General features: G+C 59.8%; 1 protein-coding gene across 1 annotated transcript; it reads left to right on the top strand.

Annotated features, from left to right (window-relative positions):
• Window positions 1–164: 164 nt before the first annotated feature.
• On the top strand, window positions 165–17,084 carry SYT3 (synaptotagmin 3; the record flags this gene model as incomplete). The annotated part of the gene is made up of 8 exons (XM_082784959.1): window positions 165–223; window positions 1,785–1,948; window positions 3,721–4,075; window positions 5,434–5,980; window positions 9,581–9,701; window positions 11,571–11,742; window positions 13,332–13,461; window positions 17,013–17,084. The coding sequence occupies exons 2-8, from the start codon at window positions 1,795–1,797 to the stop codon at window positions 17,082–17,084; spliced, it is 1,551 nt and encodes a 516-aa protein (XP_082641085.1). The 5' UTR covers window positions 165–223; window positions 1,785–1,794.
• Between the last annotated feature and the right edge of the window lie 4,266 nt (window positions 17,085–21,350).

Genomic DNA, 21,350 nt, shown 5'->3' on the forward strand with positions numbered 1-21,350 from the left:
TGCACTGGGGGGGGCAAGACCCCCCCAACACCTTGCACTTGGCGGGAGGGGGGGTCCAGGTGCCCCCCAAATCCCATCTCCCCCCCCCTCAGGCGGCCGGCGCGTGGGGACCCCTCGTGCGACCCCCCCCAGACGCTGCATGGCCCGGCCCCGGCCCCGCCAGGCCCCCGCGCCCCCCCCTGCACCCCGCTGACCCCCCCGGCCCCCCGGAGCCGCCCAGCAGGTGATGGTGTTGCACAGGGGCTTGCACGAGGGGCGGGGGGTGCATGGGGGGGCGTGCGAGGGGTGGGGGGGGGCGTAACGGGGTGCAGTCGTGAGCACAGCCCCGTGCACGTGTGCAAGCACAGCCCCGTGCACACGTGTGCACAGCTGTGTGCACAAGCACAGCCCCATGCACACTTGCAAGCACAACCACGTGCACAGTTGTTAGCACGTCCCCGTGCACACGTGCAAGCACAGCCCCGTGCACAAATGCAACAGTGTGCACAGTCACGAGTGTTGCCGCATGCACAAGCACAGCTCTGTGCACACTTGCGAGCACTATTGTGTGCACACTCATTAGCAAACCGATGCACACTTGCATGCACAGCCCCACGTGCAAATGTGACTACATGCATGATTGTGAGCATCACCACGTGCATGAGCACGCCCCATGCACGAGCATGCCCCATGCACGCTTGCAAGCACAGTTGCATGCACGAAGCCATGCACCCTTGCAAGCACAGCCCTGTGCATGAATGCAATGGCATGCACAATCCTGCGCTCCACCGTATGCACAAGCACAGCCCTGTGCACACTTGCAAGTCCCATCACATGCATGTTCCCGTGCACACGTGCAAGCACAGCCCCGTGCATGAATGCAATGGCGTGCACAATCATGAACTCCACTGTATGCACAAGCACAACCCTGTGTACACTTGTAAGCACTGTCACAAGCACAATCGTTAGCACGTCATGCTAACCCCATGCACGCTTGCAAGCACAGCCCCATGCATGAGTGCAACAGCATGTGTGATTGTGAGCACCACTGCATGCACGAGCACAGCCCCATGCACAAATGTAACAGCATGCACGATTGTGAGCACCACCGTATGCACAAGCACAGCCCTGTGCACACTTGCAAGCACAATGTGCACAGTTGTTAGCACATCTCCGTGCACACGTGCAAGCACAGCCCCTGCACAAGTGCAATGGCATGCACAATCACGAGCATGGCTGCATGCACGAGCACAGCCCTGTGCACATTTGCAAGCTGTGCCACGTGCACGATTGCTAGCACGTCCCCATGCACACGTGCAAGCACAGCTCCATGCACGAGTGAAACAGCATGCATGATGGTGAGCATGCTCATGATCACAAGCACAGCCCTGTGCACACTCGCAGGCACAAACATTAGCACAATCCTATGCACGCTTGCAAGCACAGCCCCCTGCACAAATGCAATGGCATGCAAGATTACGAGCACCACTGCATGCACGAGCACAGCCCTGTGCACACTTGCAAGCACTACCACACACAAATGCAATGGTGTGTATGACTGCGAGCACCACTGCCTGTGCAAGCACAGCCCTGTGCACACTTGCATGCACAACCACGTGCACAATCATCAGCACAACCCCCTGCAGGCGTGCAAGCCCAGCCCCACGCACGAGCGCAGCACCGTGCGTTGCACAGCCCTGCGCCCCTTTGCACGCAAATCCTGAGGGGTTGGGGATGGGGAGGGGGTGGCTGGGGGCGTGCAAAGGCGCTGCCCCCCCCCCCACACACCACGGTGCCCCCCGCAGGAGGGTGGCCATGTCGGGGGACTACGAGGAGGACGTGTGCCGCAGCGCCCTGCGCCTGGTGCAGGAGCTCTGCTTCGCCCCCCGTGCCCGCGCCCAGCACCAGCAGTGCCTGGAGTTCACCGACCTCCTGCGGCACCGCGGGCACCCCCGGCCCGCCGATGCAGGTGAGGGGAGGGGTCCTGAGGGGGAGGAGGGGGGTGATCGAGGGGTTGGGGTGGTCCTCAAGAGGGTGGTGGGACCCCAAGAGGGTGAGGAGACCCTAAGGAGGGTGACAGGAACCCAAAAAGGGTGGTGGGGACCTCAAGAGGGTGGTGAGACCCCAAGAGGATGAGGAGACCCTAAGGAGGGTGAGGAGACCCTAAGGAGGGTGATGGGATCTCAAAAAGGGTGGTGGGGTCCTCAAGAGGGTGGTGAGACCCCAAGAGGATGAGGAGACCCTAAGGAAGGTGATGGGATCCCAAAGAGGGTGGTGGGGTCCTCAAGAGGGTGATGGGACCCCAAGAGGATGAGGAGACCCTAAGGAGGGTGACAGGAACCCAAAAAGGGTGGTGGGGACCTCAAGAGGGTGGTGAGACCCCAAGAGGATGAGGAGACCCTAAGGAGGGTGATGGGATCCCAAAAAGGGTGATGGGGTCCTCAAGAGGGTGGTGGGAACCCAAGAGGGTGGTAAGACCTTAAGGAGGATGACAGAGACCCCAAGAGGGTGGTGGGGACCCCAAGAAGGTGATGGGACCCCCATGTCCTACATCTGGGGACCTGAGGATCACAGTGGGGGCCCCAGGAGGGTGTCGGAGACCCCAGGAGGGTGTCAGGGACCCCCAGGAGGGTATCAGAGACCCCAGGAGGGTGTCAGGGACCCCAGAGGGTGACGAGGACCCCCGGAGGGTGACGGGGACCCCAGGAAGGTGTCAGGGACTCAGGAGGGTATCAGAGACCCCCGGAGGGTATCAGGGACCCCAGGAGGGTGTCAGAGACCCCCAGGAGGGTATCAGGGACCCCCAGAGGGTGTCAGGGACCCAGGAGGGTATCAGGGACCCCAGGAAGGGGTCAGGGACCCCAGAGGGTGACGAGGACCCCCGGAGGGTGATGGGGACCCCAAGAAGGTGATGAGACCCCCATGTCCTACATCTGGGGACCTGAGGATCATGGTGGGGACCCCAGGAGTGTGTCGGGGACCCCCAGAGGGTGTCAGGGACCCCAGAGGGTGACGAGGACCCCCGGAGCATAACAGGGACCCCAGGAAGGTGTCAGGGACCCCGGAGGGTATCAGAGACCCCAGGAAGGTGTCAGGGACCCCAGGAGGGTATCAAGGACCCCCAGAGGGTGTCAGGGACCCCAGGAGGGTATCAGGGACCCTAGAAGGGTATCAGGGACCCCAGGAGGGTGTCAGGGACCCCCAGAGGGTATCAAGGACCCCAGGAAGGTGTCAGGGACCCCTGGAGGGTATCAGAGACCCCAGGAGGGTGTCAGGGACCCCAGGAGGGTGTCAGGGACCCCAGGAGGGTATCAGGGACCCCCAGAGGGTATCAAGGACCCCCAGAGGGTGTCAGGGACCCCTGGAGGGTGACGGGAACCCCAGGAGGGTATCAGGGACCCTAGAAGGGTATCAGGGACCCCAGGAGGGTGTCAGGGACCCCCAGAGGGTATCAAGGACCCCAGGAAGGTGTCAGGGACCCCTGGAGGGTATCAGAGACCCCAGGAGGGTGTCAGAGACCCCAGGAGGGTGTCAAGGACCCCTGAAAGGTGTCAGGGACCCCCAGAGGGTGTCAGGGACCCCAGAGGGTGACGAGGACCCCCGGAGCATGATGGGGACCCCAGGAAGGTGTCAGGGACTCAGGAGGGTATCAGAGACCCCAGGAGGGTGTCAGGGACCCCAGAGGGTGACGAGGACCCCCGGAGGGTGACGGAGACCCCCCGGGATGTCCCCCCCACCCAGACATCTCGGTGAGCCTGCTGTCGGTGATCGTCACCTTCTGCGGCATCGTGCTGCTGGGCGTCTCGCTCTTCGTCTCCTGGAAGCTCTGCTGGGTGCCCTGGCGCGACAAGGGGGGCGCGGGGGCCGCCCCCCGCAAGGAACCCCCCCACCCGACACCTTTCGGGGAACCCGAGCGAGGGGAAGCGGGCGCCGAAGCCCCCGAACGCTCCTACCTGGATATGGGGTCCTGCCCCGAGGCCGCCCTAAAATTGAGCCAGACGTCGCCCGAGCTGCCCCTGGAGCGCGACGGGGCCGGGGGGGCCCTGCCCAGCGCCACCTCCCAGCAGCAGGTGGCGGCGCTGGGACACGGGGGCAGGTGGGGACGGGGACGGGGACACGGGGGGACAAGGGGACGGGGGAGACGGGGGGTGGGAGGGGATGGGGTGGGGAGGGAGATGGGGATGGAGTTGGGGTGGATGGGGATGGGGATGGGGGAAGGGGGTGGGGTGGGGTGGGGTGGGGATTGGGGTGGGGTGGGATTGGGATGGGGTTGGGATGGGGATGGGTTGGGGATTGGGATGGGATGGGATTGGGATGAGGATCAGGATGGGATGGGGTGGGGATGGGATGGGGATGGGGTTGGGTTGGGATGGGGTGGGGTGGGGTGGGGTGGGATGGGGTGGGATGGGATGGGGTGGGATTGGGATGAGGATTTGGATGGGATGGGGATGGGATGGGATGGGAATGGGTTTGGAATGGATCGGGGATTGGGATGGGATGGGATTGGGATTGGGATGAGGATTGGGATGGGATGGGGATGGGATGGGATGGGATGGGAATGGGTTTGGAATGGGTTGGGGATTGGGATGGGATGGGATTTGGATTGGGATGAGGATTGGGATGGGGTAGGGATGGGGATGGGGATGGGGATGGAGATGGGGATGGGATGGGGATGGAGATGAAGATAGGAATGGGGTTGGTTGGGGATGGAATAGGATCGGGATGGAAATTGGGATGGGGATGGGGTGGGGAGGGGGATGGGTTTGGGTGCGGATGGGATGGGGATGGAGGTGGGAATGGGGTTGGGTGGAGATGGAATGGGGAGGGGATGGAATAGGATGGGGTGGGGAAGGGGATGGGGATGGGATGCTGATGAAATGGGATGGGGATTGGAACGGGATAGGGATCGGAATGGGATAGGGATCGGATGGCAATTGGGATGTGATAAAGATGGGATGGGGATTGGGAGGGACGGGATTGGGATTGGGATTGAGATTGGAATAGGGTTGAATGGAGACGGGGTGGGGTGGAGATTGGGATAGATGGGATGGGATGGGATGGGATGGGATGGGATGGGATGGGATGGGATGGGATGGGGTGGGATGGGATGGGATGGGATGGGATGGGATGGGATGGGATGGGATGGGATGGGATGGGATGGGATGGGATGGGATGGGAGGAGATGGGGACGGTGACTGGGATGGAGATGGGAATGGGGTTGGGTCGGGATGGAATGGGAGGGGAGGGGATTGGGATTGGGATTGGGGATTGGGGATGGGAATAGGGTGGGGACTGGGATGGGGACGGGGTGGACATGGAGATGGAGACAGACGGGGGCTGCGTGACATGGGGACGGGACTGGCACGGGGATGGGGGTCCGCAAGGACACGTGGGGGGGCAGCCGGAGACCCCACCCCATCTCCATCACCAGGACCACCCTTTTTCCCCCCCCAGACACCCCCCGGCCCCCCGCCCGTCCAGCCCGGACCCCCCGAACCTTTTTGAGGAGAAACCCGAGCAAAGCACCAGCATCGGCCAGATCCAACCCGAGCTCTACCAGCCCGGCGAGGGCGACGCTCGGCGCGGGGGCGCGGGGGGCGCCGGGGGGGGGACGCCCTGCGGGCGGCTGAGCGTCGCCCTGCGCTACGCCTACGGCACCGAGCAGCTGGTGGTGAGGGTCCTGCGCGCCCGCGACCTCCCCGCCAAGGACGCCAACGGCTTCTCCGACCCCTACGTCAAGATGTACCTGCTGCCCGACCGCAAGAAGAAATTCCAGACCAAGGTGCACCGGCGGACGCTCAACCCCGTCTTCGACGAGACCTTCAGCTTCGGGGTGCCCTTCGCCGAGCTGCCCGCCCGCCGCCTGCACTTCAGCGTCTACGACTTCGACCGCTTCTCGCGGCACGACCTGATCGGGCAGGTGGTGCTGGATAACCTGCTGGAGGCGGCCGAGCGCGACGGCGAGACGCCCATCTGGAGGGACATCCTGGAGGCCACCGCGGTGAGGCGGCCGCCGGGGGGGTGGATGGGGACGCTGGTGGGCTCCGGTGCGGGTGCGTGTCTGCAGATGTGTTCACGGGAGGCGTTTGCAGCCTCAGTCAGAGATGCGTTTGCACCTCTGTTCTCACGTTCGTTTGCAGATGCATTTGCAGAATTTGTTTGCCGCCTTATTTGCAGGTGCATTTGCACCTCTATTCTCACATACGCTTGTAGATGCATTTGCAGGATGTGTTTGCAGCCTCAGTTGAAGATGCATCTGCACCTCTGTTCTCACGTTCGTTTGCAGATGCATTTGCAGAATTTGTTCGCAGCCTTATTTGCAGGTGCATTTGCACCTCTGTTCTCACATACGCTTGTAGATGCATGTGCAGATGCATTTGCAGCCTCAGTTGCAGGCACATTTGCACTGCTGGTCTCACATGCATTTATAGATGCATTTGCAGGATGTGTTTGCAGATGTGTTCATGGGATGCATTTGCAGCCTTGGTTGCAGATGCATTTGCGCCTCTTGTCTCAAATGCATTTGGAGATGCATTTGTGGGATGCATTTGCAGCCTCAGTTGCAGACACATTTATACCTCTGTTCTCACATGCATTTGTAGTATTTGCAGTACATTCACTTGCAGGTGCATTTGCAGGATGCCTTTATAACATTGGTTGCAGGTGCACTTGTACCTTGTCTCACATGCATTTGCAGATAGATTTGTGTATGCATTTGCAGATGCATTTGTTTGATGCAAGTTTGCAAGACACCAATTGTACATACATTTGCAAATGCATTTGCAGATGTATTTGCAAGACATGTCTGCAAGACACCAATTGTACATACATTTGCAGATGTGTTTGTAGGATGTTTGCAGGATGTGTTTGCAAGATGCATTTGCAAATGCATTCATGGGATGCATTTGCAGCCTCGGTTTCAGATGCATTTGCACTTCTGGTCTCACATGCATTTGTAGGATGCATTTGCAGATTATTTAGTGAGACTTGTTTGCAAGACACCATTTGTAGATGCATCTGCAGGTACTTTTGCCAAATGCATTTGCATCCTTGATTGCAGGCAGACTCATTTACACTTTTATTCTCACTTTCATTTGTAGATGCATTTGCAGGATGTGTTTGAACAGTTGTAGGATGTGTTTGCAGAATGCATTTGCAGCCTTGGTTGCAGGTGCATTTGCACCTCTAGTCTCATGCATTTGTAAATGCCTTTGTGAGACATGTCTGCAAGACAACACTTGTAGATGCATTTGTAGATACATTTGCAGATGTGTTTGCAAGATGCATTTTCAGGGTACGTTTGGAGCCTCGGTTGCAGATGCATTTGTACCCCTATTCTCACGTACATTTGTAGATGCATTTGCAGGATACATTTGCATCCTCGACCGCAGATGCATTTGTACCTCTGGTCTCATGTGCATTTGGAGATGAATTTGCAAGACATGCTTGCAAGACACCATTTGCAGGATGCACTTGCAGATGGTTTTGCAGGATGCATTTGCATCCTTGATTGAAGACTCATTTGTACCTCTGGTCTCACATGCATTTGTAGATGCATTTGAAAGATGTATTTGCAGATGTGTTCATGGGATGCATTTGCAGATGCATTTGCAGCCTCAATTGCAGATGCATTTGTATCCCCTGTCTCAATTGCATTTGTAGATGCATTTTCAGGACGCATTTGCAGCCTTGATTGCAGAAGCTCTGCAATCAAAATCAAAATCAAATGCACCTCTGGTCTTACATGCCTTTTCAGATGTTTTTTTTTTGCAGATGCAGATCTGTTTGCAAGACATGTTTGCAAGGCATTATTTGTAGATGCACTTGCAGATGTATTTGCAGGATGCACTTGCAGCCTTAGCTGCAGATGCATGTGTACCTCTGGTCTCACATGCATTTGCAGGTGCATTTGCAGGTGCATTTGCAGGTGCATTTGCAGATATGTTTGTAAGACAACATTTATAGATGCATCTATACCTCTGGTTTCACAAATATTTGCATACATTTGCAGGATGTGTTTGCAGACTCAAATGCAGATGCATTTGCAGTCTGGTCTCACATGCATTTGAGGATGCGTTTGCAGAATGGGTTTGCAGTCTTGGTTGCGGATGCATTTGTTCCTCTGGTTTTGCATGCACATGCAGGTGCATTTGGAGAAGTGTTTGTGAGAAATGTTTGCAAGACATCGTTTGTAGGTGCATTTGTAGCTCAGATCTCATTATCATTTGTAGATGCATTTGTAGATGCATTTGCAGATGAATTTGCAAAACATGCTTGCAAGACAACATTTTGAAGATACATTTGCAGCTCTGTTCTTACGTTAATTTGAGGATGTGTTTGCAGAATGTTTTTGCAGTCTTGGTTACAGATGTTTGTACCTCTGGTTTAACATGTGCATTTACAGGATGCATTTACAGATATGTTTGCAAGACATGTTTACAAAACATCATTTATAGATGCATTTTTATCTCTGCTCTCACATCTATTTGCAGATACCTCTGTAGATGCATTTGCGGGATGCATTTGCAGCTTCAAATGCAGATGCATTTGTCCCTCTGGTCTCACATGCATTTGCAGATGTATTTGCAGGATGCATTTGCAAGATACATTTGCCACCTCATTTGCAGATGTATTTGTAGCTCCATTCACACATGCATTTGATGCTCCAGTCACACGTGCAGATGCAGTTGCAGGGTGCATTAGTACTGTTGTTTTCAGATACATTTACAGCTCTTGTCACAGATGCATTTGCAGATGCACTTGAGGATGCATTTGCAGCTCCGGTCACACATTTTTTCATTTATATTTGCATGCATTACTGGTCATGGACACATTTGAAAATGTATTTGGAAGACACATTTACAGCCTTCATTGCAGATGCACTTGCAGCCTCATTTGCAGATGCATTTGCAGCCTCACTTGCAGATGCATTTGCAAATGCTGCTCCAGATGCAGATGCATTTACAAATGCATCGTGGCCTTGTTTGCAGATGCATTTGCAGCTCCAGTTGTGGGTGCATTTGCAGCTCCAGCCCTACATGCACTTGCAGATGCCTTTGCAGCTGTGCTCATGGATGCATTTCCAGGTGCATCGGCAGATGCATTGCCAGCCTTGTTTGCAGACACATTTTTCCTTCAGCTACAGGTGCGTTTGTAGATGCATTTGCAGCGCCACTCGCAGGTGCATTTGCAGATGTGCTTGCAAATGCACCGTCAGTCTTGCCTGATGTGTTTGCACCTCTGGCTGCGCTCGCAGCCTGGGTTGCAGACGTGCGTGCACATTTGCACGTGCATTGCCAGCCTCGTTTGGAGGCGCGTGTGCAGTTCAGTCCCGGAGCAGGAGCTGAACCCCAACCAGAAGCATCCCCTACCCGTGACCTCTGACCCCCCTGTGATCCCTGACCCCATCGACCTCTGACCTCACCGTGACCCCTGATCCCTTTGCCCCCATCCCCAAACCTGGTGCCACCCCCAACCTCCCCCGTGCCCTTTCGCCCCGGACCCATCCCCAAACCTGATGCCCGCTGACCCCACCGATCTTTGACCCCACGACCTTGGACTCTGCTGACCTTTGACCCCTGCTGCCCTTTGCCCCCGGCAGGAGAAGGCGGACCTGGGGGAGGTGAACTTCTCGCTGTGCTACCTGCCCACGGCCGGGCGCCTGACGGTCACCGTCATCCGCGCCTCCAACCTGCGCGCCATGGACCTGACCGGCTTCTCGGGTGAGAGGGGACACGGGGACCCCCGGGGACACGGGGACACGGGGGGGACACGGGGACACGGAGGGACGTGGGGACATGGCAGGACATGGGGACACGGCAGGATAAGGGGATGTGGAGGGATGTGGGGACACGGGAGGACACGGAGGACATAAGGGCGCTGGGGGACGCGGCGTGTCCAACTTGTCCCCATGAGATGACCATGGGGTGGCCATGGGGCACCATGGGGTGGCCATGGGACACCATGGGATGGCCACAGGGCTCTGTAGGACACCATGGGATGACCATAGGGCTCTGTAGGATACCAAGGAGTGACCATAGGGCACCACCATGGGCTGGCCATGGGGCTCTATAGGACACCAAGGGATGGCAATGGGGCACCATGGATGGCTGTGGGGCTCTGTAGGACACCATGGGATGGTTGTGGGGCTCTATAGGACACCATAGGATGACCATGGGACACCATGGGATGGCCATGGGGTTCTATAGGGCACCAAGGGATGACCATAGGGCACCAGGGATGGCCGTGGGGCTCTGTAGGACACCATGGGATGGAGGAGGGCTCTATAGGACACCATGGGATGACCATGGGACACCATGGGATGGCTGTGGGGCTCTATAGGGCACCGTGGGATGGCTGTAGGGCACCATGGGATGACCATAGGGCACCATGGGATGGCTGTGGGGCTCTGTAGGACACCACAGGATGACCATAGGGCACCATGGGGTGGCCACGGGGCTCTGTAGGACACCATGGGATGGAGGAGGGCTCTATAGGGCACCATGGGATGACCATGGGACACCATGGGATGGCCATGGGGCTCTCTAGGACACCATGGGATGGCTGTAGGGCACCATGGGATGACCATGGGACACCATGGGATGGCCGTGGGGCTCTCTAGGACACCATGGGATGGCTGTAGGGCACCATGGGATGACCATGGGACACCATGGGATGGCCGTGGGGCTCTATAGGGCACCGTGGGATGACCATAGGGCATCATAGGATGGCCATGGGGCTCTGTAGGACACCATAGGATGACCATGGGACACCATGGGATGACCATAGGGCACCATGGGATGGCGGAGGGCTCTATAGGGCACCATGGAATGATGGTAGGGAACAATGGGATGGCCATGGGGCTCTCTAGGACACCATGGGATGACCATAGGGCACCATGGGATGACCATGGGGCACCATGGGATGGCCGTGGGGCTCTGTAGGACACCAAGGGATGACCATAGGGCACCATAGGATGGCCATGGGGCTCTATAGGGCACCATGGGATGACCATGGGACACCAAGGGATGACCATGGGTCACCATGGGATGGCCATGGGGTTCTATAGGGCACCATGGGATGACCATAGGGCACCATGGGATGGCTGTGGGGCTCTGTAGGACACCATAGGATGACCATGGGACACCATGGGATGGCCGTGGGGCTCTGTAGGACACATGGGATGGCGGAGGGCTCTATAGGGCACCATGGGATGATGGTAGGGAACAATGGGATGGCCGTGGGGCTCTGTAGGACACCATGGGATGGCTGTGGGGCTCTGTAGGACACCATAGGATGACCATAGGGCACCATAGGATGGCCATGGGGTTCTATAGGGCACCATGGGATGACTATGGGACACCAAGGGATGGCCGTGGGGCTCTATAGGACACCATAAGATGACCATAGGGCACCATAGGATGGCCATGGGGTTCTATAGGGCACCATGGGATGACCATGGGACACCAAGGGATGACCGTGGGTCACCACGGGATGGCCGTGGGGCTCTGAGATGCCGTCAAACGGCCGCGGGGCGCCGTGGTGGCGGCCGCGGGGCTTTAGGGGGGTGCCGTGGGTCTGCCCCCCCCCAGACCCCTACGTGAAGGCCTCGCTGATGGCGGAGGGCCGGCGGCTGAAGAAGCGCAAGACGTCCATCAAGAAGAACACCCTGAACCCCAGCTACAACGAGGCGCTGGTGTTCGACGTCCCGCACGAGAGCGTGCACCACGTCAGCCTCACCATCGCCGTGGTCGACTACGACTGGTGAGGGGGTCGGCGCCCTCGTGCCGGGGGTCCTGCCCCGTCTCGGGGTGGTCCCGAGCACGGCTGGGTCCCCTTGGGGGGGGGAGCACGGGAAGGTTTCGGGGTCGCCGGGCTGTTGAGTCCCCGTGTTGGGGTGATCCTGTTCACCTGGGTCACCTTGGTGGGCACGGGGAGTGTTTGGGGTCCCCAGGCACTTGGGTCCCCATATTGGGGTGACCCCTTGACATTTTGGTTCCAGTGGGGGGCATGGGGAGCTTTTGGGGTCCCCAGGCACTTGGGTCCCCGTATTGGGGTGACCCTTTGATATTTTGGTTCCAGTGGGGGGCATGGAGAGCTTTTGGGGTCCCCAGGCACTTGGGTCCTCGTATTGGGGTGACCCTTTGATATTTTGGTTCCAATGGGGGGCATGGGGAGCTTTTGGGGTCCCCAGGTACTTGGGTCCCCACATTGAGGGGACTCTTGAACATCTGGGTGTCATTGGGGGGCATGGGGAGTTTTTGGGGTCCCCAGGTACTTGGGTCCCCATATTGGGGTGACCCCTGGACATCTGGGTCCCCTTGGTGGGCAGAGGGAGGATTTAGGGTCCCTGGGCACTTGGGTCCCCATATTGGGGTGACCCCTTGACATTTTGGTTCCACTGGGGGGCATGGGGAGCTTTTAGGGTCCCCAGGTACTTGGGTCCCCATACTGGGGTGACCCATGGACATCTGTGTCCCCTTGGTGGGCATGGGGAGCATTTGGGGTCCCCAGACACCCAGGTCCCTGTATTGGGGTGACCCTGGACATCTGGATCCCCTTGGTGGGCAGAGGGAGTATTTGGGGTCCCCAGGTACTTGGGTCCCCACATTGAGGGGACTCTTGAACATCTGGGTGTCATTGGGGGGCACGGGGAGCTTTTGGGGTCCCCAGGTACTTGGGTCCCCATACTGGGGTGACCCCTGGACATCTGGGTCCCCTTGGTGGGCAGAGGGAGGATTTAGGGTCCCTGGGCACTTGGGTCCCCATATTGGGGTGACCCCTTGACATTTTGGTTCCATTGGGAGGCATGGGGAGCTTTTAGGGTCCCCAGGTACTTGGGTCCCCATACTGGGGTGACCCCTAGACATCTGGATCCCCTTGGTGGGCAGAGGGAGGATTTAGGGTCCCCAGGTACTTGGGTCCCCATACTGGGGTGACCCCTGGACATCTGTGTCCCCTTGGTGGACATGGGGAGCATTTGGGGTCCCCAGACACCCAGGTCCCTTTATTGGGGTGACCCTGGACATCTGGATCCCCTTGGTGGGCAGAGGGAGTATTTGGGGTCCCCAGGTACTTGGGTCCCCATATTGAGGGGACTCTTGAACATCTGGGTGTCACTGGGGGGCACGGGGAGCTTTTGGGGTCCTCGGACACTTGGGTCCCCCTATTGGGGTGACCCCTGGACATCTGGGTCCCCTTGGTGGGCATGGGGAGCGTTTTGGGGTCCCTGGGCACCTGGGTCCCCACATTGGGGTTTCTCCCGGACATTTGGGTCCCGCTGATGGTCACGGGGAGCTTTTGGGGTCCCGGGGGTGTCCCCGGTCCCCTGGGTGCCACCGTGGCTCCCGCAGCATCGGGCACAACGAGGTGATCGGGATGTGCCGGGTGGGCAGCGACGCCGAGGGGCCGGGCCGCGAGCACTGGGCCGAGATGTTGGCCAACCCCCGCAAACCCATCGAGCACTGGCACACGCTGGTCGAGGTGAGACCCCCCCGGCACCCATGGGACCCCCCCGGCACCCATGGGACCCCCCCGCACCCATGGGACCCCCCAGCATCAATGGGATCCCCCAGTACCCACAGGATATCCCCCAATGTCTATAGGATTGCCTGGCTCCCATGGGACCCCTTGTCACCTATGAGACCCCCCAGCACCCATGGGATCCCCCAGCACCCATAGGACCCCCCTGGCACCCATAGAACACCCCCAGTACCCATAGGATATCCCCCAACGTCTATAGGATTGCCTAGCTCCCATGGGACCCCTTGTCACCCATAAGACCCCCCCGGCACCCATGGGACCCCCCAGCACCCATGGGACCCCCCAGCACCAATGGGATCCCCCAGTACTCATAGGATATCCCCCAATGTCTATAGGATTGCCTGGCTCCCATGGGACCCCTTGTCACCCATGAGACCACCCAGCACCCATGGGACTCCCCAGCACCAATGGGATCCCCCCAGCACCCATAGGACCCCCCTGGCACCCATGGGACCCCCCAGCACCAATGGGATCCCCCCAGCACCCATAGGACCCCCCTGGCACCCATAGGACACCCCCAGTACTCATAGGATATCCCCCAACGTCTATAGGATTGCCTAGCTCCCATGGGACCCCTTGTCACCCATAAGACCCCCCCGGCACCCATGGGACCCCCCCAGCACCCATGGGACCCCCCAGCATCAATGGGATCCCCCAGTACCCACAGGATATCCCCCAATGTCTATAGGATTGCCTGGCTCCCATGGGACCCCTTGTCACCTATGAGACCCCCCAGCACCCATGGGATCCCCCAGCACCCATAGGACCCCCCTGGCACCCATAGGACACCCCCAGTACCCATAGGATATCCCCCAACGTCTATAGGATTGCCTAGCTCCCATGGGACCCCTTGTCACCCATAAGACCCTCCCGGCACCCATGGGACCCCCCAGCACCAATGGGATCCCCCCAGCACCCATAGGACCCCCCTGGCACCCATAGGACACCCCCAGTACTCATAGGATATCCCCCAATGTCTATAGCGTTGCCTGGCACCCATGGGACCCCCCCGGCACCCATGGGACCCCCCAGCACCCATGGGATCCCCCAGAACCCATAGGACCTCCCTGGCACCTGTAGGAACCCCCAGTGCCCATAGGACCCCCCTGGTACATATAGGACAACCTCAATGTCTATAGGATCACCTGGCTCCCATGGGACCCCCCAGCACCCATAGGACCCCCTTGGCACCCATAGGACCCCGTGGCACCCATAGGACCCCCCCGGCACCCATAGGAACCCTCACCACCCATAGGACCCCCCTCGGTACCCATAGCATATCCCCAATGCCCATAGGATCACCTGGCACCCATGGGACCCCCCAGCACCCATGGGATCCTCCTGGCACCTATGTTAATCCCCTGGCACCCATGGGATCCCCCAGCACCCATAGGACACCCCCAGTACTCATAGGGTATCCCTAATGCCTATAGGATCACCTGGCACCCATGGGACCCCTTGGCACCCATGAGACCCCCCCAGCACCCAAAGGACATCCCCAATCCCCATAGGAACTCCCAGCACCCATGGGACCCCCCTGGCACCCATGGGACCACCCTGACACCCATGGGACACCCCTCCCCTGGCACCTATAGGACATCCCCAATACGCATAGGACCCCCCCCCCAGCACCCATGGGACCCCCCAGCACCCATAGGACCCCCCAGCACCCATGGGACCCCCCTGGCACCCATAGGACCCCCCAGCACCCATGGGACCCCCCTGGCACCCATGGGACCCCCCAGCACCCCGGGGGCACCCATGCAGCCGTGCACGGGTGCGCGATCGGGTAAACGTCCCCGTGCAAGTGTCTTTGTCCCCTGCGAGGGTCCCCATGTGAGGGACCCCATAACGTGGCCCCATAAAGTGTCCCCTTGTGAGGGTCCCTGTCCCTGGGCAAGGGTCCCCATCCCCGTGTGGGTGTCCCCATACGAGTGTCCCTGTCCCCACACAAGTGTCCCCATCCCCACACAAGTGTCCCCATATGAGTGTCCCCATACAATTGTCCCCATCCCTATAAAACTGTCCCCGTCCCATACGAGTGTCCCCATCCCCGCACGGGTGTCCCCATACAAGTGTCCCCATCCTGATGTGGGCGTCCCCATACGATTGTCCCCGTCCCCATACAAGTGTCCCTGTCCCCATACGGGTGTCCCCCTCCCCATGCGGGTGTCCCCATACAATTGTCCCCATCCCCATATGAGTGACCCTGTCCCCATACGAGTGTCCCCCTCCCTATATGAGTGTCCCTGTCCCCACATGAGTGTCCCCATACAAGTGTCCCCATCCTGATGTGGGTGTCCCCATATGAGTGTCCCTGTCCCCATACGAGCGTCCCTGTCCCCATATGAGTGTCCCCGTCCCCATACGGGTGTCCCCATCCTGATGTGGGTGTCCCCATACGGGTGTCCCCGTCCCCATACGGGTGTCCCCATCCTGATGTGGGTGTCCCCATATGATTGTCCCTATCCCCATACAAGTGTCCCTGTCCCCATACGATTGTCCCTGTCCCCATAGGGGTGTCCCCGTCCTCATATGAGTGTCCCCGTCCCCATATGAGCGTCCCTGTCCCCATACGAGTGTCCCCGTCCCCATGCGAGCATCCCTGCCCCCATATGAGTGTCCCTGTCCCCATATGAGTGTCCCTGTCCCCATATGGGTGTCCCCGTCCCCATACGGGTGTCCCCGTCCCCAAATGGGTGTCCCTGTCCCCATATGGGTGTCCCTGTCCCCATACGGGTGTCCCCGTCCCCAAATGGGTGTCCCTGTCCCCACATGAGTGTCCCCATACAAGTGTCCCCATCCTGATGTGGGTGTACCCATACGATTGTCCCTGTCCCCATATGAGTGTCCCTGTCCCCGTATGGGTGTCCCTGTCCCCATATGGGTGTCCCTGTCCCCATACGTGTGTCCCCATACGGGTGTCCCCATACGGGTGTCCCTGTCCCCATACAGGTGTCCCCGACCCTATATGGGTGTCCCCGTCCCCATACAGGTGTCTCTGTCCCCATATGGGTATCCCCATCCCCATACGGGTGTCCCCGTCCCCATACGGGTGTCCCCGTCCCCATATGGGTGTCCCCATACGGGTGTCCCTGTCCCCATACGGGTGTCCCCGTCCCCATATGGGTGTCCCTGTCCCCATACGGGTGTCCCTGTCCCCATACGGGTGTCCCCGTCCCCAAATGGGTGTCCCTGTCCCCATACGGGTGTCCCCATACGGGTGTCCCCGTCCCCATATGAGTGTCCCCGTCCCCATATGAGTGTCCCTGTCCCCATACGGGTGTCCCCGTCCCCATACGGGTGTCCCCGTCCCCATATGGGTGTCCCCATACGGGTGTCCCCGTCCCCATACGGGTGTCCCCATACGGGTGTCCCTGTCCCCATACGGGTGTCCCCGTCCCCAAATGGGTGTCCCTGTCCCCATATGGGTGTCCCTGTCCCCATACGGGTGTCCCTGTCCCCATACGGGTGTCCCCGTCCCGGTGCAGGAGAAGGCGCTGGGGCTGGCGGCCAAGGGGACGGCGCGGGACAAACCCAGCATCGTGGTGGAGCCCGACTGAGCCCCAGTGAGCTGGTACTGGGAGCACTGGGAGCACTGGGAGCGGCACCGAGGGCTCTGGGAGGGACCGGGGAGGCATTGGGCCATACTGGAGGGCACTGGGCCATACTGGAGGGCACGGGGCAAACTGGGAGAGGGCACTGGGAGCGCTCTGTACCATACTGGGAGGTTACTGGGGCATGCTTGGGGCCACTGGGCCATACTGGGAGAGCATTGAGCCATACTGGGAGGGTTCTGGGTCATGCTGGGAGGGCACGGGGCCATACTGGGGTGGCACTGGGCCATGCTGGAGGGCACTGGGCCATACTGGAGGGGACACTACTATATGGGGCCATACTGGGAGGGCACTGGAGTGTAAGTGTGGGCCACTGGGCCATACTGGGAGGGCACTGGAGAGCATGTGGACATACTGGAAGGGAACTGGGCCATACTGGGAGGCTGCTGGGTCATACAGAGAGGGCATTTTACCATACTGGGGAGCACTGGGCCATACTGGGAGGGCCACTGGACTGTACTGGGGGCCACTGGGCCATATTGAGGGTCATTGGGCCATACTGGAGGGCACTGGGCTGTACTGGGGGGCTCTGGGCTGTACTGGGAGCACACTTTACCATACTGGGAGGGCGCTGGGCCATACTGGGAGGGCACTTTACCATACTGGGAGAGCACTTTACCATACTGGGAGGGCACTTTACCATACTGGGGGACATGGGGCCATACTGGGAGGGAACTGGGCCATACTGGGAGCACACCTTACCATATCGGGAGGCACTGGGCCATACTGGGAGGGCACTTTACCATACTGGGAGAGCACTTTACCATACTGGGGGGCACTGGGCCATACTGGGAGATCACTTTACCATACTGGGAGAGCACTTTACCATACTGGGGGGCACTGGGCCATACTGGGAGATCACTCTACCATACTGGGAGGGCACTTTACCATACTGGGGGGCACTGGGCCATACTGGGAGCTCACTCTACCATACTGGGAGGGCACTGGGCCATACTGGGAGATCACTCTACCATACTGGGAGCTCACTCTACCATACTGGGAGGGCAGTTTACCATACTGGGGGGCACTGGGCCATACTGGGGGGCACTTTACCATACTGGGGGGCACTGGGCCATACTGGGAGCTCACTCTACCACACTGGGAGGGCACTTTACCATACTGGGGGGCACTGGGCCATACTGGGCAGGTGCTGACCCCTCTCTCCCGCAGGCGGCGGGGCCGGCCCGGCCGGGGGGGCCCCACACCGAAGCCATAGGGGCCCCCCCCGGGCCCCCGGCCCCTGCCCTGCACGACAAGGGGGGGCTCGGCCCCCCCCCACTGTGAACCCCGGCGCCTGGGGGGGGCCTGGAGGGACCCAGGAGCCCCCCCCCCGTGTGTGAATGTTGGGGGGGGGCACCCCCATGTGTTTCTACGCCCCCCCCCCAAAAAAAAAAAACATACATGTGTTTGTATGGGGGGGGGTCCTCAAAACCCTCGTGTGTTTTTAGGGCCCCCCCACACTGTGTTTGTAGGGGGGGGGGCAGGTGTCTGGGAGCCCCCCCCCCCCCCGAGCCATCCTAATGTCTGTGTATGGGGGCCCCCCCCCCAAATGTCTGGGTATGGGCCCCCCCCCCCCCAAATGTCTGGGTATGGGGGCGCCCCCCCCCAAATGTCTGGGTATGGGGCCCCCCCCCCAAATGTCTGTGTATGGGCCCCCCCCCCAAATGTCTGTGTATGGGGGCCCCCCCCCAAATGTCTGGGTATGGGGGCGCCCCCAACCCCCCCCCACCCCAATATCTGGGGGGGGGCTCCCAGTATCCGTGTATGGGGGCGCCCCCCCCACCCCCCCAGTGTCTCTGTGTGCCCCCCCCCAGTGTCTGTGTATAGGGGGGGGGTCCCCAATGTCTGTGTATGGCCCCCCCAAACCCCCCCCCCGTCTGTGTATGGCCCCCCCCCCCGATGTCTGTGTATGGGGGAGCCCCCCCGATGTACCCGGGGCCCCCCAAAAGCCCCCCCTGTGTCCCCCCCCCCCCCCCCCAGTCTGTGTCTGCGTGCGGGGCCGGGGGGGCCCCAGAAGCCATAGCCCCCCAATAAACCCCAGGAGCCGCCTGCGCCTGCCTGCACCGGGGACGGGGACACGGGGACACGGGGACATGGGGTTATGGGGTTATAGGGACATGGGGTTATGGGGTTATGGGGACAGGGGGACATGGGGACACGGGGTTATGGGGACACGGGGGATAGGGGGACACAGGGACACAGGGATATGGGGTTATGGGGTTATAGGGACACGGGGTTATGGGGTTATGGGGACACGGGGATATGGGGACACGGGGATATGGGGACATGGGTATATGGGGTTATAGGGATATGGGGTTATGGGGACACGGGGACATGGGGACACGGGGTTATGGGGTTATGGGGACACAGGGACAGGGGGATATGGGGTTATGGGGACACGGGGACATGGGGACATGGGGTTATGGGGTTATAGGGACATTGGGTTATGGGGACAGGGGGTCACGGGGTTATGGGGTTAGGGGTCACGGGGATATGGGGACACAGGGACACAGGGATATGGGGTTATGGGGTTATAGGGACACGGGGTTATGGGGTTATGGGGTTATGGGGACACGGGGACATGGGGACATGGGGACACGGGGTTATGGGGACACGGGGACACAGGGTTATGGGGTTATAAGGACACGGGGTTATAGGGACACGGGGTTATGGGGACAGGGGGTTGTGGGGTTATGGGGACACGGGGACACAGGGACAGGGGGATATGGGGACAGGGGGATATAGGGACACAGGGTTATAGGGACATGGGGATATGGGGACGGGGGATATGGGGACACGGGGTTATAGGGACACGAGGTTATGGGGTTATGGGGACACGGGGACACAGGGACAGGGATATGGGGTTATGGGGACACGGGGATATAGGGACACAGGGGTATATGGACATGGTGATATGGGGACAGGGGGATATGGGGATACAGGGTTATAGGGACACGAGGTTATGGGGTTATAGGGATACGGGGTTATGGGGACACGGGAATATGGGGACACGGGGTTATGGGGACACAGGGATATGGGGATGGGGGATATGGGGACACAGTGTTATAGGGACACGGGGTTATGGGGTTATGGGGACACGGGGGATATAGGGACACGGGGTTATGAGGACACAGGGATACGGCGACACGGGGATATGGGGACACAGGGTAATGGGGTTATGGGGATATGGGGACACAGGGTTATGGGGACACGGGGATATAGGGACACGGGGACATGGGGACGGGGTTATAGGGACACGGGGATATGCGGTTATGGGGATATGGGGGCACAGGGACACATGGCTATGGGGACACAGGGATATGGGGGCATGGGGACATGGGGACATGGATATGGGGACACAGTTATGGGGACACGGGGACACGGGGTTATGGGGGCACGGTGATATGGGGACATGGGGGCACAGGGACATGGGGATATTGGGGACACAGGGACATGGGGGCACAGGGTTTTGGGGGCATGGGGATATGGGGATATGGGGGCACAGGGATGGGGGACACAGGGACATGGATGCACGGGGACACGGGGACACATGGATATAGGGACATCGGGATATAGGGACACAGGGGCATGGGGACATGGGGTCACGGGGATATGGGAATGTGGGGACACTGGGGCATGGGGACACTGGGACATGGGGACACTGGGACATTGGGATATGGGGTCACTGGGACATGGGGACACTGGGACATTGGGATATGGGGACACGGGGACACGAAGATGGGGGCACGGCAGCATGGGGACACCGGGACAGAGGAACACGGGGTTATAGGGACACGGGAATGTGTTGGGGACAAAGGGACATGGGACACGGGGATATAGGGTCGCAGGGACACGGGGGGTCACAGGGACGTGGGCACATGGGTATGGGGACAAAACACGGGGATTTGGGGACACAGCACGATGACACGGGGTCACAACACGGGGTTTGGGGACACCACGGGGAAAGGGGACCTGGGATGGGGACAGGGACATGGGGACAGCGATTTGGGGACATTGAGGGGATCAGGGTGGGGACCCGTTTATGGGGACGTGGGGGCACGGGGACAAGGGGACAAAGGGCTGTGGGGACGGGGGACGTGGGGACGGGGGTGGGGACACAGGGCATGAGTGGGGACACGGGGCTGAAGGGTGGGGGGACAATGGGGTGGGGGGAGATGGGGGACACGGGGACATGGGGACATGGGGATATGG

The sequence above is a fragment of the Aythya marila genome (genome assembly GCF_965140915.1).
Source record: "Aythya marila genome assembly, contig: HAP1_HAP1_SCAFFOLD_49, whole genome shotgun sequence".
NCBI classification, from domain to species: Eukaryota; Metazoa; Chordata; class Aves; order Anseriformes; family Anatidae; genus Aythya; species Aythya marila.